General features: G+C 40.2%; 1 protein-coding gene across 1 annotated transcript; it reads right to left on the bottom strand.

The window, feature by feature from the left end:
• Nucleotides 1–3,007: 3,007 nt before the first annotated feature.
• Nucleotides 3,008–13,786, bottom strand: LOC137606043 (clathrin interactor 1-like). The gene is made up of 12 exons (XM_068331079.1): nucleotides 13,600–13,786; nucleotides 10,429–10,533; nucleotides 10,223–10,319; nucleotides 8,689–8,797; nucleotides 8,269–8,442; nucleotides 7,670–7,838; nucleotides 7,146–7,362; nucleotides 6,980–7,058; nucleotides 6,801–6,878; nucleotides 6,288–6,604; nucleotides 5,922–6,102; nucleotides 3,008–5,739 (listed from the first exon to the last, which is right to left on the bottom strand). The coding sequence occupies exons 1-12, from the start codon at nucleotides 13,638–13,640 to the stop codon at nucleotides 5,342–5,344; spliced, it is 1,965 nt and encodes a 654-aa protein (XP_068187180.1). The 5' UTR covers nucleotides 13,641–13,786; the 3' UTR covers nucleotides 3,008–5,341.
• Nucleotides 13,787–14,049: the final 263 nt, after the last annotated feature.

Raw genomic sequence — 14,049 nt, 5'->3', positions numbered from 1 at the left:
ACGAGCTCTAATTGGATGACAGTTGCTTTCATAGAGGTTGGGCCGAGCAGTCGTTGGTCCGCTCGCGTCCAATTTCTCGTGATGTCTTTGTTCCGTTCGTGTGCACAGGGTGTTTGAATCAGCGAAACTTCAACCATTAGCCCTTTTTTATACTTCACCATCTGTTGTTACCGCGTCCCTCCCGTGTTTACTGTGGTGGTGGGTATCTTGTATGCGTTGAGTGTTTCGTCTACCCGCTTTCTCCAAAAGAAAATAATGTAACATTAAAGAAAAATAGCTTCAATGTTTAAGTTCAAGTTATGTAGACAAATGTCTGTTGTCTCTGTTGTTTCGAACTATGTGCACCTTGTAAGGGGACGGGGACGATGAAGCTAGCAGAGCTACTCAGTATAGTACACATGCTCTACTTTGTAATTGTGTTATAAATTTAAGATCATCAGATGTGAGAAAGAATTGGTTAAATAATGCTTTTTGATAGCTAAACAAATGTGTTGTGTTTACTGGCCTCCGCCATACTGTGGTGAAATGTCTAGGGGCGACAGAAACAAATGAGTCTTGGCTATCTGTGGTGATCAGTAGTCTGTTATCTTTCTAGTTGCTCAACACATGACAAAACAGCCATATTTACCCTTGTGCCCTCCTTAAATTTACTATTCCCTATCCCCTGGTAGTCACATGGCTCCATAATAATATAAATATAAAACACAAACATTTCATACATTGGCCTGCAATGGGAAGTTGAATCTGATGGGATGCAGTAAAAACAAGGCAGAGACTGTAACATCCTGCGACACCCTTGAATTCACCATTTTACCCTGACCTACACATGTTTGTGCCTCTGGCTTCTTGAAAATGTTACTTTTTGTTTTGTGATTTTATCTCATCAGGTTTCAGAGATGTGTACCTCAAAGGAACACAATGTGCCGTCATTCCTCTCAGTTAATGCATTCCAGGAACCACACGCGATTAACGAATTCCGCAATAGAGCGATGAACTATTTATCTTATTATTTATGGTGATTTAAACGTTAATGAACCCTTCCCATACTAATATTAAACCACCTTCTATCTGTATCACCTTTTTCCACACTCAGTGTTTCTGGAGAAATATCACTTTATTTCAGGCGTGTCCAAAGTCTGGTCCGCAGGCCAATCATGGCCAGAGGTTGGACCTTGCATGACCTGTGCCGTATGTGAATGTGTCATATTTGGCCCACCAGATTCTTGACTCCTCATTTTGGCCAGTTGGTGCTCAAGCCACAAAACATTTCAGAATTACCCCCGAATTTACAATTAAGATAAAATATGTCAGTTCAATCTCACTGACATCACAAATGCAGCAGTAAACCAATTAAAATGTCCATACTGTACATTTTCTGAACACTAACATTCTATTAACTAAGCATAGCACACTAAAAATTAAGCTACGTCACATGTATATTACAAATGTAAATCAGATGTTATTTAAGCTATCATATAATGTATAGGAATAATAAAAAGTCCACAGTCAGGATGTCTCTGTGAATTTGTACTTGTTGTGTTGCAAATACAAAGTAGGTTGCCTATGGGTAAAATTAGTTGTATGAAAATGATGACTCACTTCTAATAGTTTCTAATTCAGCAAAACTAAATACCAAATACAGTCATTTTCTGCTGCTTTGCAACTTCTTAGCAAGAGGCTAATAAATAGTCTATAGTCTAACGTTATATCACACATAAAATAATGCACCAGTTTCTTTTGCCCATTTTTCCTTTTTCTTTTCCTAAACTGGGCATCTGATGGCTTCTTTGGTCTTCAATTAAGACCGAAATCATAACCTGACCTTTGGCGTTAACCTTGGCATTATCAACACCGTCCGATCACCCGTCAATCATCCGGAGGCCAGAGTCGTGTGACGTAAACAAATTTACATCGATCAGCTCTGAGCCCCTTCTTGTTCGCTATGGTGATGGACAGGCTGACAGACGAGGTTAGACAGGAATCTCCATGGACTATGATGTTTGCAGATGTCATTGTGATCTGCAGTGAGAGCAGGGAACAGGTGGAGGAGAAGCTAAAGAGGTTTGTTCTGGAAAGGACAGGAATGAAGGTTAGCCGCAGTAAGACAGAATACATGTGTGTGAATGAGAGGGACCCAAGTGGAAGAGTGAGGTTACAGGGAGAAGAGATCAAGAAGGTTCAGGATTTTAAGTACTTAGGGTCAACAGTCCAGAGCAATGGAGAGTGTGGAAAAGAGGTGAAGAAGCGTGTACAGGCAGGATGGAACGGGACGGGTGAAGAAAAGTGTCAGGTGTGATGTGTGGTACAAGAGTTTCAGCTAAAATGAAAGGAAAGGTGTACAAAACTGTGGTGAGACCAGCAATGTTGTTTGGTCTAGAGACAGTGTCACTGAGGAAAAGACAGGAGACAGAGCTGGAGGTAGCAGAGATGAAGATGCTGAGGTTATCTCTGGGAGTGACCAGGAAGGATAGGATCAGGAATGAGTACATCAGAGGGACAGCACATGTTAGAGGTTTTGGAGATAAAGTCAGAGAAGCCAGACTGAGATGGTTTGGACATGTCCAGAGGAGAGATAGTGAATATATTGTTAGAAGTATGTTGAGTTTTGAACTGCCAGGTTGGAGGCCTAGAGGAAGACCAAAGAGGAGGTTTATGGATGTAGTGAAAGAGGACATGAAGGTAGTTGGAGTGAGAGAAGAAGATGCAGAAGACAGAGCTAGATGGAGGCAACTGATTCGCTGTGGCGACCCCTGAAGGGAAAAGCCAAAAGGAAAAGAAGATTACATCCATCCCACCTCCCTTCCTCCTAATCCCCATTGCCCAACGAGAGTAGAGGGGGTGTGGGTGCACGGTGCCCATGTGAGCTCTGGGCGGCCGATCACATTCACCCACCTTGCTCACAAATTTAGTCAAAGCACTTCTGTTTTGGCCCCACATGTTGAAATAAACCACTTATAGACATTTACTTATCTTACTTACACCACGACAGCAGAAAAACATAGTTAGAGAATATTTTATTTGACCATAAAATCAAATGTAGATCATGTTAAATATCAGTGATCAATCCCAGTGTTACTTGAAAGGTTCAATAACTTTGACATCCTCCACATTTCCCTTGCACTTAGCTGTTGGTCAAAAGTTGCTGCCAGCGTCGGGCAGCTCAAAGTCCTCAACTGTGATGGTGGAGTCGGGGAGTAGATCATAACTGATGATCTACTTGAGTGGTGTTTCTTACCGAGGAAGAGTGACCTCTTCTCACGATGTACCTAAGTTTTAAATAGTACAAATTCACAAGCTGAGGCTTAAGTGAGGTTGTAAATGATCCATGTGTGCACTGCTACTACACACAGCCTCCGTCACACACAAATCAAGTAGAAAATCCCAATGACTGGCGGGTTCCTACTGAAAAACTGAGAATCCCCCCCAAGCCTGAGAATACCCCTTGAATCTCTCTGGGTATTAAGACCCATCTCATTTATTTATTTCTTTTTGACTCTTCACTACAGTGTTTGGTTTAGACTGGGTTCGGTTTCATCTGAAATACAAATCATTGCAGACTTTACGGACAATAGAGACATCTTCAGGCTCTGAATTACTTTTGGTGGTGGTTTGAAATTATGTCAAATAGAATTAAATGAGCCTAAAATATGAGACCATCATTAATCCATTTTTCATTAGACAATTGAACTCCCCTACAGTTACTAAAGCTTCTTAATTCCGAGTTTCCATCATGTCACAATAATCTGGATCAAAGTTAATACAAACAACAGTTAGACCATGTCAACAAATTCACCTTAGCAAACAAAACACCAAGATGAATGCTATAATATAATTTACTGTAGAATGAAGTACAGAAAATATAGAAAGTAATCAATTCAAAAAAACTATAACCAAAAATAAGCACAAAAAAATAGAAAACCGATTTCCATCAAATAAAGCATGTTATTAGTAGCTCTCTTGTAATAACATAAGTTTATATCTAAAGAAATAAAATCTGAAACTAATAGTTATGGGATCAACCCTTGTGTGATTAACAAAATAAAGACTTTGATCATTTTGAGTGCAGCACCTCAGAAGATTAAGAGGACTGCTCATCTGTTTACATACTAAACAGGAAAAATGCACCCATAACGTCACGCACGCACGCACACACACACACACACACACACACACACACAATCTCTTCTCAGACATCATCAACCACTAAACTCCTTTAGATTGACTTCTGCATGTGAATCTAATGTAATGCTTGTGAAAACCTCATGTTGTGAGAGAAACAAATCTTTTGTCTGCTATTGAAGGTTCATTTATGGGTTATTCCCGATGCTTGTTTGTGTGATATCATCTTAAATGTGGCTGAAACTCAGGGAATTTTGATAATCTTGTTAGATAGTATCCATCATTTTCTCTCTTTTCGCACAGTCATAAATTGTGAACATATGTGGAAGCAGATGAGCGCTGTCTGAGCCAGGAATAAAGATGAAAATATCAGTGAGCAGTAAAATAGTGATGGACTCTGTCATCGACCATTGGTCAAGGACGTAAAAATAAAATACAGAGTACCGGTATCACTTTTAACATTAAACGATTATAACATTTAATGTTGTAACCCTCATGAAGGCTGAAGAGAAAGAACAACCACAGTGTTCGTGTCGTCTCGTTGCAAACACCCATCCTGCCTTCTGCTGGGGGAGGAGTATGGAGTCAGGATAGTTTTCTTATGTCATGTCCTCCAGATACTTTGACTGTTAGCATGTGGAGATCGTGATTGTTGGTGAGTCAATCTGTGATCATAATGAGTGGCTTCAATTTTGTAAATGAACTTGGTTGGAATTATTCTCAAACAAATCTCAGGTTACACTAAAGAATTAAGGCAAAAGTGTAGCTTTGAGAGAAAAACATTTAGCTGTGGAGAGGGGAGGGGTTATACTTTTTTTAACATGTAAAAGTAGGTTGAGATGAGGATCCTTTAAGTCTATGAAAGTAATTACCAGAGGCTGTGGTTGGACACCTTCCCTGTTATATGTGACATCATTTAACAAATCAAATCACTGCTGGGTTGGGGACATCACTGGGATGTCTCCCCTACCTCTGAGGTCATGGTGATTTATCTCTGGTACCATCTTCCCAAAGACAGCAAAAGCAGAAAGACAAACATGCAAGGTTGTCTTCAAGTACAGTAACAGTCCTTCAGTGGATCACACTCACACTCGCTCACACACACACACACACACACACACACACACACACACACACACACACACACACACACACACACACACACACACACACACACACACACACACACACACACACACACATTCACAGTCTCTGCAGTCGTTCATTTCCCAAAACTGCCAAAGTTAGCGAAGGCATCTTGTTTGGGTGGGACCATTGCTGGGGTGATGGAGTGTGTTAACCCGACTCCTGGAACTCCCATTCCAGCCATACCGCCCATCATCACAGGGGTGGCTATGCCCATATTCATGCTCATGTTCATTCCCATCATGCCCTGGTTTACAGGAATTCCCCCCACTCCTATAGTTCCCGTGGTCATTGAAGGGGGCATACTCGTCAAAGAAGGAGGCATGCCAGTTGCCATGGATGCAGGCATGCCCATCGTCATGGCGTTGCCTGCCATCATGGGATTGGCTGGTGATCTAACAGGTGTCACTTGGGGAGGGGAGCTGAGGTTCAATCCTCCAAAGTTATGAGTCAAGAGATTGATGGGAGGCACTCCTGCACAGACACATCAGGACAGGGAGGAGTAAATCCACTGTGTTTCTAACTGATCCTTATGATATTCAACAGGTATATATAATCCATTCAGATCCATACAATACATTAAGTCTTCCCAGTCTACATTCGCTTGCAGTATAAAATCCACACATAAAAATGGATCACAATGAAAAGGATAATACCTTGTTGCTGGATGATGTTGTTGAGTGTGGGTGGGGTCTTGGTGGGGTTGAGACCTGCTGATAAGAAATCCAGGCTGATGTTGACAGAGGGGTCAGACCAGGTCAACCCTAATGATCCATGCCCTCCAGCACCTCCCTTCTGCTGTCCTACGGTCTGCTGAGATGCTATACCTCCCAAGCTCTAAAAGTTAATTATAAATTATTTTAACTTGGATAAATGCATAAAGAATAGAATTCTGCATCAGGATGACTCAAAAAAATAAGTGTTGGTCCAAGAAAATAAAGACTCATGACATGTGCTTAAATTTTTATCTGCAACAACTAAAGACCAAGTACTGTCCTTTCCGTGATGAGTGTTGTTCCTACCTGTTGAGAGCGTGAAAGGGGCATGGTGGGCATAGCAACAGGTGCTCCCGGTGTCACTCCTCCCAGGGAGAAAGTCAAGCTCTGAGAGGCACTCAGTGTCGTGTGTGGATTGGGTAGTTGATGGTTAACTCCACCCATAAGGTCAAAGAGCTCAGCTGACGGTGGGACGTGGGTAGAATTGGAGGCTGTGGATGACGGGACGCTAGCAAACAGGTCAGTGATGGGCTGGGAGGGACCAGAGACTGATGAAGCTGGTGGATTGGTTGAAAAGGCATTCCAGTCTCCAAACTCTCCATTTCCATTGGTGGATGCAGCAGCTGGTCGGACAAAGAAAGCGCTTATTTTATGCAGCTGTTCTGTTGATCAAATCGATTTTGACAGGAACTGCCCCACCTCCCCCAACTGTGTTGTCTACGTTTAAAAACAGGGGCAGCAGGATACGTAAAATGAGCAGGTCTGAGAGCATCGTAAGGCTACAAAAGGAGGTGCTGTTGAGAAAGGTGACGTGTTTACCAGTGGAGGTTGGGAGGCTGGCAGAGGCAGCAGGAGAGGAGAAGTCTGCAAATCCACCAATGAGGTCTGAACTTCCTCCTGGTGAGACGGACACACAGTAAAAGGTGACAGAGTTAACTTAATGTCAACACCCATCATGGCTTTCACTCGTCCCTGTCTGTGTGTGTCTTTGGAGTTACCTGCTGTGGCCTTGTTAGATGAAGGGTCAATCACGAGCAGGTCAGCTATTCCTCCACTGGATGACTGCCTAGCCGATGACTAAAGACAGGTACAAAGACATTCGGTGATCGACAAATTTGAAAGTGCATCTCACATTTTAATAAAGCGTTCCTTCTCCTGTAGCACCTTCTCCTCTGGGCTCTTGTCTCCGGTGTAGTGGGCCGCAGCTCCCAGGTCCAACGTCTTGCTGCTCGTGGCTCCACTGCGTTTCCGTGTGGTGGTGGTGGTAGTTTCTGTTGCTTGTGTGATCTGGATACTCTTTGTTGTGACGGTTTCTTCCTCATCTTTGAACTCAATTGTTTCCTGCCTGCCATTCCTTGAAGCTCGTTCTTCCTCATTGTCACTGTTGAAACCAAACAGTGGACTTATGAGAAGTAAGAATTACTCAGGTGATTTTGTGATTCACTGTTTCTGTTTTATTGCATGTCTCTGACTGCTTGATTTTGCGCTGGATAATCAAAGACAATATTTAAAAGCAGTGGTTTCCAATTCCGGGAACCATTAACAGTCCGTGGGTTAATTTAAGTTTGTAAATACATGACAAAGAGGTCAACACTCATCTGATGAGCAACAAGTTGTGAAGCATTCAGTTGTTCTACAATACACTAGCACTCACTCAGGCTTTTTTTAAACACGTTTGATCTACTTACCTGTTTCTGTCCGGCGAGTCGTCTCGTTCTTTCTTTCTGAACTTGTTCAGTGTGTCGTCGATGGTGCTGCCAATCTTGTCGCTGATCTCACCGAGCTTCTCACTAAAAGGGAAAGCTCCTCTGCTCTTATCCCAGTCCTCATCCCACTTACTCCGATCCAAATCATTTGCTGGGTATATAGATAGTACATTAAAAACTTGAGACACTTGGAATTTCAAATCAAAGTTCAAGCTGTCTACTTCTGTACTATAAAGGACAAAAAATCAAAAGATTTGTAATTCTACAACAGAAAAAAAAATCATCAAATTGCACTAACTGAATATTATCAGCTATTCCTATAATTAAAAACCTCATGTTGTGATGCAAACTTACAGATGAATGAATTCATTGATACACTAATATTTTAAATTCTTTGTTGGTAAATACAATTCAAGTTACTTTAAGTAACTTTTAAGAGCAATTCAAAGTCTATCATGGTACTTATTTTACGTAACATCCTCCCTCCAATGCAAATTTTATTATTAAGTTTGGGAAATTACTTTATCATTTTAATACACATCTGGCTTAAGCTGTCAAAGAAGATTTCCTGAATTACTTACAGTTCTTCACGCTTCCTCCTCCTCCCATACAGTCGGAGGACACTCCAATATATTTATCTTTGTTCTTTTTGGCTTTCTTCCTCTCCTCTCTCAGTCTGTCATCATCCTGGACAAACTCCACCATCTCCTTCACCTTCTGACGAACATTAATACCCTGATCTTTACCGTTCTCATCTGGACAGAAACAAACAACAAAGATATAAACTTTAATCTTGAAGAACGTAGTCATATTTTCATCGTTATGACATAGACCCTGGTCAATATCAAGGTGTCTTGAAAACCAGAGACACAGAGCTTTTATCCTTGTGATTTTAGTTATATCTGAGATTGACCCAAATTAGCAAGTTTCTACAAGAATGATCAAATCAGAAGATTATAAATTAACATAACCAGAACAGAAATAAATAAATAAAGTCTCACCAATGAAGTGGTAGTTTTCTAGAGATCGCAGGTCGTAGATATGTTCTCTGGCACTGGTGACGACTCTTTCGGACCCGTTCCTGATCAGATAGGCCAGCAGCAGTAAGGCCTTGCAAAGGAAGATAGAGAAAAGAAAATGTACTAAAAGACGTGAGAAGCATGACAATGTCAGGATTGCTCAATAAGAATGAGTTTTCTTTGAAATAAACATTTTCCTTTCATTGAATTTTGTCAATCTATAGAACTCAGCCCACTTCCTCTCTAAGAAAAATATTCCAAACTCATTCTTACTTGGCTCGAAACTTATTACCTTTGGAAATCAGTCTCACAGGAATGTGTGGGCAGGATCCAAGAATACTGATGAGATTTACTGCTCTAGGCCCTCATTTATAAATGTTTCATAAATGTGAGACAGTGTACGCCATGTTCTCAGGAAACTCTGGGATTTATTATATATTTATTTATGTAATACGACCCCCTAGAGAACCTTTGATCCATAGTCGAGTCTGCACACAAGGAAACAAGTCAAATGGAAGGAGTCTGAAACATTGTCACCTGAAATGTATACCATTTTGTACAATAAATCAGAACAAATTAGCTCATGTCACACAGTTATCTTCCCTTGAGGGTACGTCTATCTGTCCATCCATTATCTCGTCTTTCACAAAAAGCTGTAATACTGGATAATCAAAAGCTAAGAACATAAGGAGGAATCTGTTTTATTTACATTTATGTTTTCTATGCCTCATTTGGTCCAATATGACTGTGATGTTTCAGAAGGAACACTTTCAACTATCAATGAGATAAAGGCTCATTCACCGTCAGTTACTACAATGTTAATATTTACAGCTTTAACAGAATATCTTTCAGGGTATACATGTCAGAGAAAATCAGCACTATTATGTTTTATTTCTTCAACTCATTGGCACATTTATGAATTGATTTGAATGGCATCTGTGAGGATGAAGATGAAACACCTGGGCTATGTCAACTATGTCTATATATATATATATATATATATATATATATATATATATATATATATATATATATATATATATATATATATATATATATATATATATATATAACAAAGTACAGTAGTATATTTCTGCTTCTGTCAAGCTGCTCCAAAAGAACCTCAGTTCCACACCAGGTGGAATTTCTGTTTATAGTTTGACATGATCGGTCCCATGCAGTCAGAATGAGGATGACTGTGAATATTGGGGACATTCACTAAATATAGAAATCTGTTACACAAAGTTCACACAGATGTGCCACATTTTGAGTTGACAGTAAATTATGAAGGGGATCTGGTGTGAGCAATGTGAACATTTAGTGCATTTATGAACTATCTGCATTTTGCTCTATTCAGGTTTAATAATGTGGCTCCTGATCTTTGTTCCAAATTCAGTGGATCAAGAAAGAAATGGAAAAAGAACTTTGATCAAATGAGTTATCAATATTAATTAATACAGAAAGCGAGGACAGATTCAGTAACACAGACACACCTGAACGCTCAAGTGCACCCTACCTTATAGACTCGTCTCCAGTTCTTCTTGTTGTCTTTCAGCATCCTGGTCCACAGCATGTTCATCACCTCTGGGAACTGCTCATACATGAAGGTAGATCTACACACACAAAGACGGTATAATGATGGTAAAAACATGTAAGAACAACAGCCTTGCACATTTAACTGCACACATACACACAGCGAACATACGCGTGTGCTACACATACTTGGCTATTTCTCCCATCAGTTGTCCGGAGGGTCCCCAGGGGTCGTCATTGGTGGCCTCCCTCACTTTGGACTCGATCTCTGAGTAGTTCATCACCACATTGGTGCTGTTGAAACAAACATGTACAATTTCTATTAACAACAATTTATATTTCTATTAATATTTGAAAAACTATATTTAATTCAACGTCTACTTTATTGTCGGTTCTGCTACACGTGTACACATACCAAGAACTTAAATTGGATTTCTCTCAAATCCTATAAATATAAAGCTGAGAGCAAAAAATTCACATACAATAAAAGATGAGAGAAATAAACAAAATGACAACAACAGTCCTCATCTACATAGTGCACAAAGGAGGCTATCATAATTCAGAATCAGAAGTGTTTCGTGCAAATTCAAATTAATGCTAATTTAATTTAACCCTTATGCCTTCCTCTGGAATTTTTGCATATTTCTCTAAACTTTCTTTTAAGGTGATGATTGCTGCTTGTAGCATGAATTTTTGCAAGAACCTTTTGAAATCCAGAGTCCTTTATTCTTATGTTGTATGTCTTTGATACATTTTGCAACCTTTGGACACATTTGTGGATAATGGCACACACATACACACACACATAAACTCTTGGGAGCCTTTGGTAGTCACATGGCTCCATAATATGAATTGTCGTCTTACTATGAAGCTACAGCGCTACCCTCTGTGCCATTGTGCCCCCCCTTGTTAACATTTTCTACTGGAAATTATTTAGTTATCACAACACTTTTGTTGGGGCACGGTGGCACAGTGGTTAGCGCTGTCGCCTCACAACACGGCGGGTCCGGGTTTGAGTCCCGCTCTGTGCAGAGTTCGCATGCTCTCCCCATGTACGCATGGGTTCTCTCCAGGTTTTCCGGCTTCCTCCCACCTCCAAAAGCATGCACTTCAAGTTGATTGACCGGTCCCAAATTGCCCGTAAGACTGACTGAGTGTGCGTGCGTGTGTGTGTGCGTGCGTGTTTGTATGTCTTTGTATGTGGCTCTGCGGTGCACTGGCGTTGTGCCCGGAGTATCCCCCGCCTCACGCCCTAATCTAGCTGGGATAGGCTCCAGCTCCCCGTGAACCGCTATGGTGGATACAGCCGCGGTACATGAAGATGAATGAATGCTTTTGTTAACTTGCACAGAAAATCTAATAATAAGGATGTGATGTTCAAAATGAATAAACACTTCCTAATGTTTCATGGATGTAATTTATAACCTTTACTGTATACACACAGCTGCATTCTGATTGGAGTCCTATATACAGGTAGTTCTCGACCTACGAACACAATTGGTTCCAAGAGGTTGTTCATAAGCTGAATTGTCCGTAAGTCGAATGTTCGTATCTTGAGGACTACCTGTACTTAATTAGGTTTTTAAAAAGTAGAATAATCCAAACAAACTGAAATATAAATGAAAGAAATTAAGTTTAACAAACTAAACGGTATATCCTACGGTAAAAAACCCCAAACAATTAAAAAAGCAAATGTTAATAGTGATAATAAACGGGAATAATAACCAATTAAACTCTAAAAAAAAGAACAACCTCAAGACAATTCTTCCACAGCCAATAGAGGAACTGTAGAGAGAGCAGCTTGTTTGCACGACTGGAAAGACATTTCTCTGTTCTGAGACTGATGAAACAACATGATGCACTTATACTGTGTGTATATGTGTATATATATATATATATATATATATATATATATATATATATACACACATACACACACTTGTATATATATACGCTGTATATATACAGTATATATATACACATATACATATATACACATATGTGTATATGTATATATGACATATACATATATATATATGTATACAGTATATGTCAATATACCCATACTTAACTAGGCCTGTTTATTTTTATTTCTATACCTATTTATGATTTTCTGTTTGTATATTCTTGATGGGTTATTTATTAATCTTTCGATTTGGTGTTTTTGGTGTATTACTTTCAATGTGCTGGTGCTTTCTGTGTGTTTTTCTGTGTTTTGTGTAATTACTATGCTGTGTGCAACGGAGAAATTAATTTCCCTGACGGAACCTCCTTAAGGGATAAATAAGGTTATACTCTCTACTCTGTATGTGGTTTGGAATCAATATCAGTCCAATACTGATCAATTCCCTGGATCATAAAACAAATAATACAACACACAAAATCTAAGCACTATTTGACACAAACAATATTTAGGTTTAGTGTTACTGAAACAAAGGTCCTGGGCCATGCCACATGAAACTGAGGGGCAAGTCTACTATTAAAAGAATGCCTAAAAGGTTTACAACAAGCCTGCTCTTCTTGATATGACAAGACCCTCAGAAAAAGTTACTTAACTTTTTTTTAATATGCAAAAAAAAATTATTCATGCACTTTGTCAGAATGAAGCTGTTCTACTGGGTTAAAGTCAGATGACTGTACAGTACATACACTACATTACCAGTAAAAATAGACACGACACACACAGCAGCCTACCTTGTCCAGTGCTTAGAGTAACAACTGGATGTATAACGATACACCGACATTAGTTATATTATATTGTGGATTTTAGACCATCTTTCTGCCCGCAACACGGGGGCTTGGGCCTCGATTGAAAGGTGTAGCATCGCCACAGTGAGACATGGTCAGGAGCTTTGAAAGGAAACCCCATCCATACAATTATCTACGAACTCTGCTTATATTAAATATTGATGATCAGCTGAAAAAAATTAATTGAAATTAAGGTGAAGACAGTGGATATTGTGGACAATGCGTGACACTGCAGCAGCATTCACAGAATATGCTGAACAGAGCTTATCTAGGCTTAGCAATGCTAGGAGAATTAGCTGACTGGATAGAGTTGACATAAATATATTTCTGGTTTATAATACTGAATGTTCTTGACTAAACGTATAAAGATCCCTTCACAAACTACACGTTTCTATTTATGCAGTCAGGTCGAGGATTGGCAGCTATCCAGCTAGCCGGAGGTACCAGCTGAGGACCCATAGCTGTGACGTCACCGTCCTCTCCTTTCCCCTACCAGCGGTAAGAGCTGCTGATGATGCCGGGCTAAAGCCGCCCAGCTAGAGCCGGCTAGCTCGGCAGCCACTCAGCGGTTTAGCTAGGTGCAAACAGTTCCACCTGCGCCCATGTACTCACGCTTTGTCCACCAGCTCTCTCACTTTCCACATATTTAGCATCTCCACACGGAACCGCGGGCCCCCCGCCTCCAAACTGCTTCGCCCCCGTGTCTCTACGCCACACAGGACAGGGAATCTAAGCGGTTATCAACCACAATTCCCCCCTAATTTCTCGATGAGAGCCGTCGGTAGTGTGACTGCTGCGGTTAACGGACCCGGCCCTAGTTGCTAGGGAAACGTCCTGATACGTCACGGGTCACCACTCGCGTAAATGGTACGCATGTTTCTCTATCGACCAAGTGTTTATAATAAAGAAGCTGTGACTAAACATTTACTATTATTATTATTATTATTATTATTATTATTATTATTATTATTATTATTATTATTTATATTATTATTATTATTAGTGTTATTAATGTTGTTAATGTAGCCGCAAGAGGACACCAGCCAGTGTCTTATTGTGCCG

Source organism: Antennarius striatus, chromosome 13 (assembly GCF_040054535.1).
Source record: "Antennarius striatus isolate MH-2024 chromosome 13, ASM4005453v1, whole genome shotgun sequence".
NCBI classification, from domain to species: domain Eukaryota; kingdom Metazoa; phylum Chordata; class Actinopteri; order Lophiiformes; family Antennariidae; genus Antennarius; species Antennarius striatus.
This window is presented reverse-complemented; position numbering and strand designations above follow the sequence as displayed.

What these genes read in the sequence shown, in the direction of transcription:
- LOC137606043 (XM_068331079.1), bottom strand. Translation starts at nt 13,640, where the DNA reads ATGCTAAATATGTGGAAAGTGAGAGAGCTGGTGGACAAAGC. An exon ending in CCCTTTCACGCTCTCAACAG is followed by an intron (nt 6,103 to 6,287) that starts GTAGGAACAACA and finishes ATTAACTTTTAG; the next exon opens with AGCTTGGGAGGTATAGCATC. An exon ending in CAACATCATCCAGCAACAAG is followed by an intron (nt 5,740 to 5,921) that starts GTATTATCCTTT and finishes GTGTCTGTGCAG; the next exon opens with GAGTGCCTCCCATCAATCTC.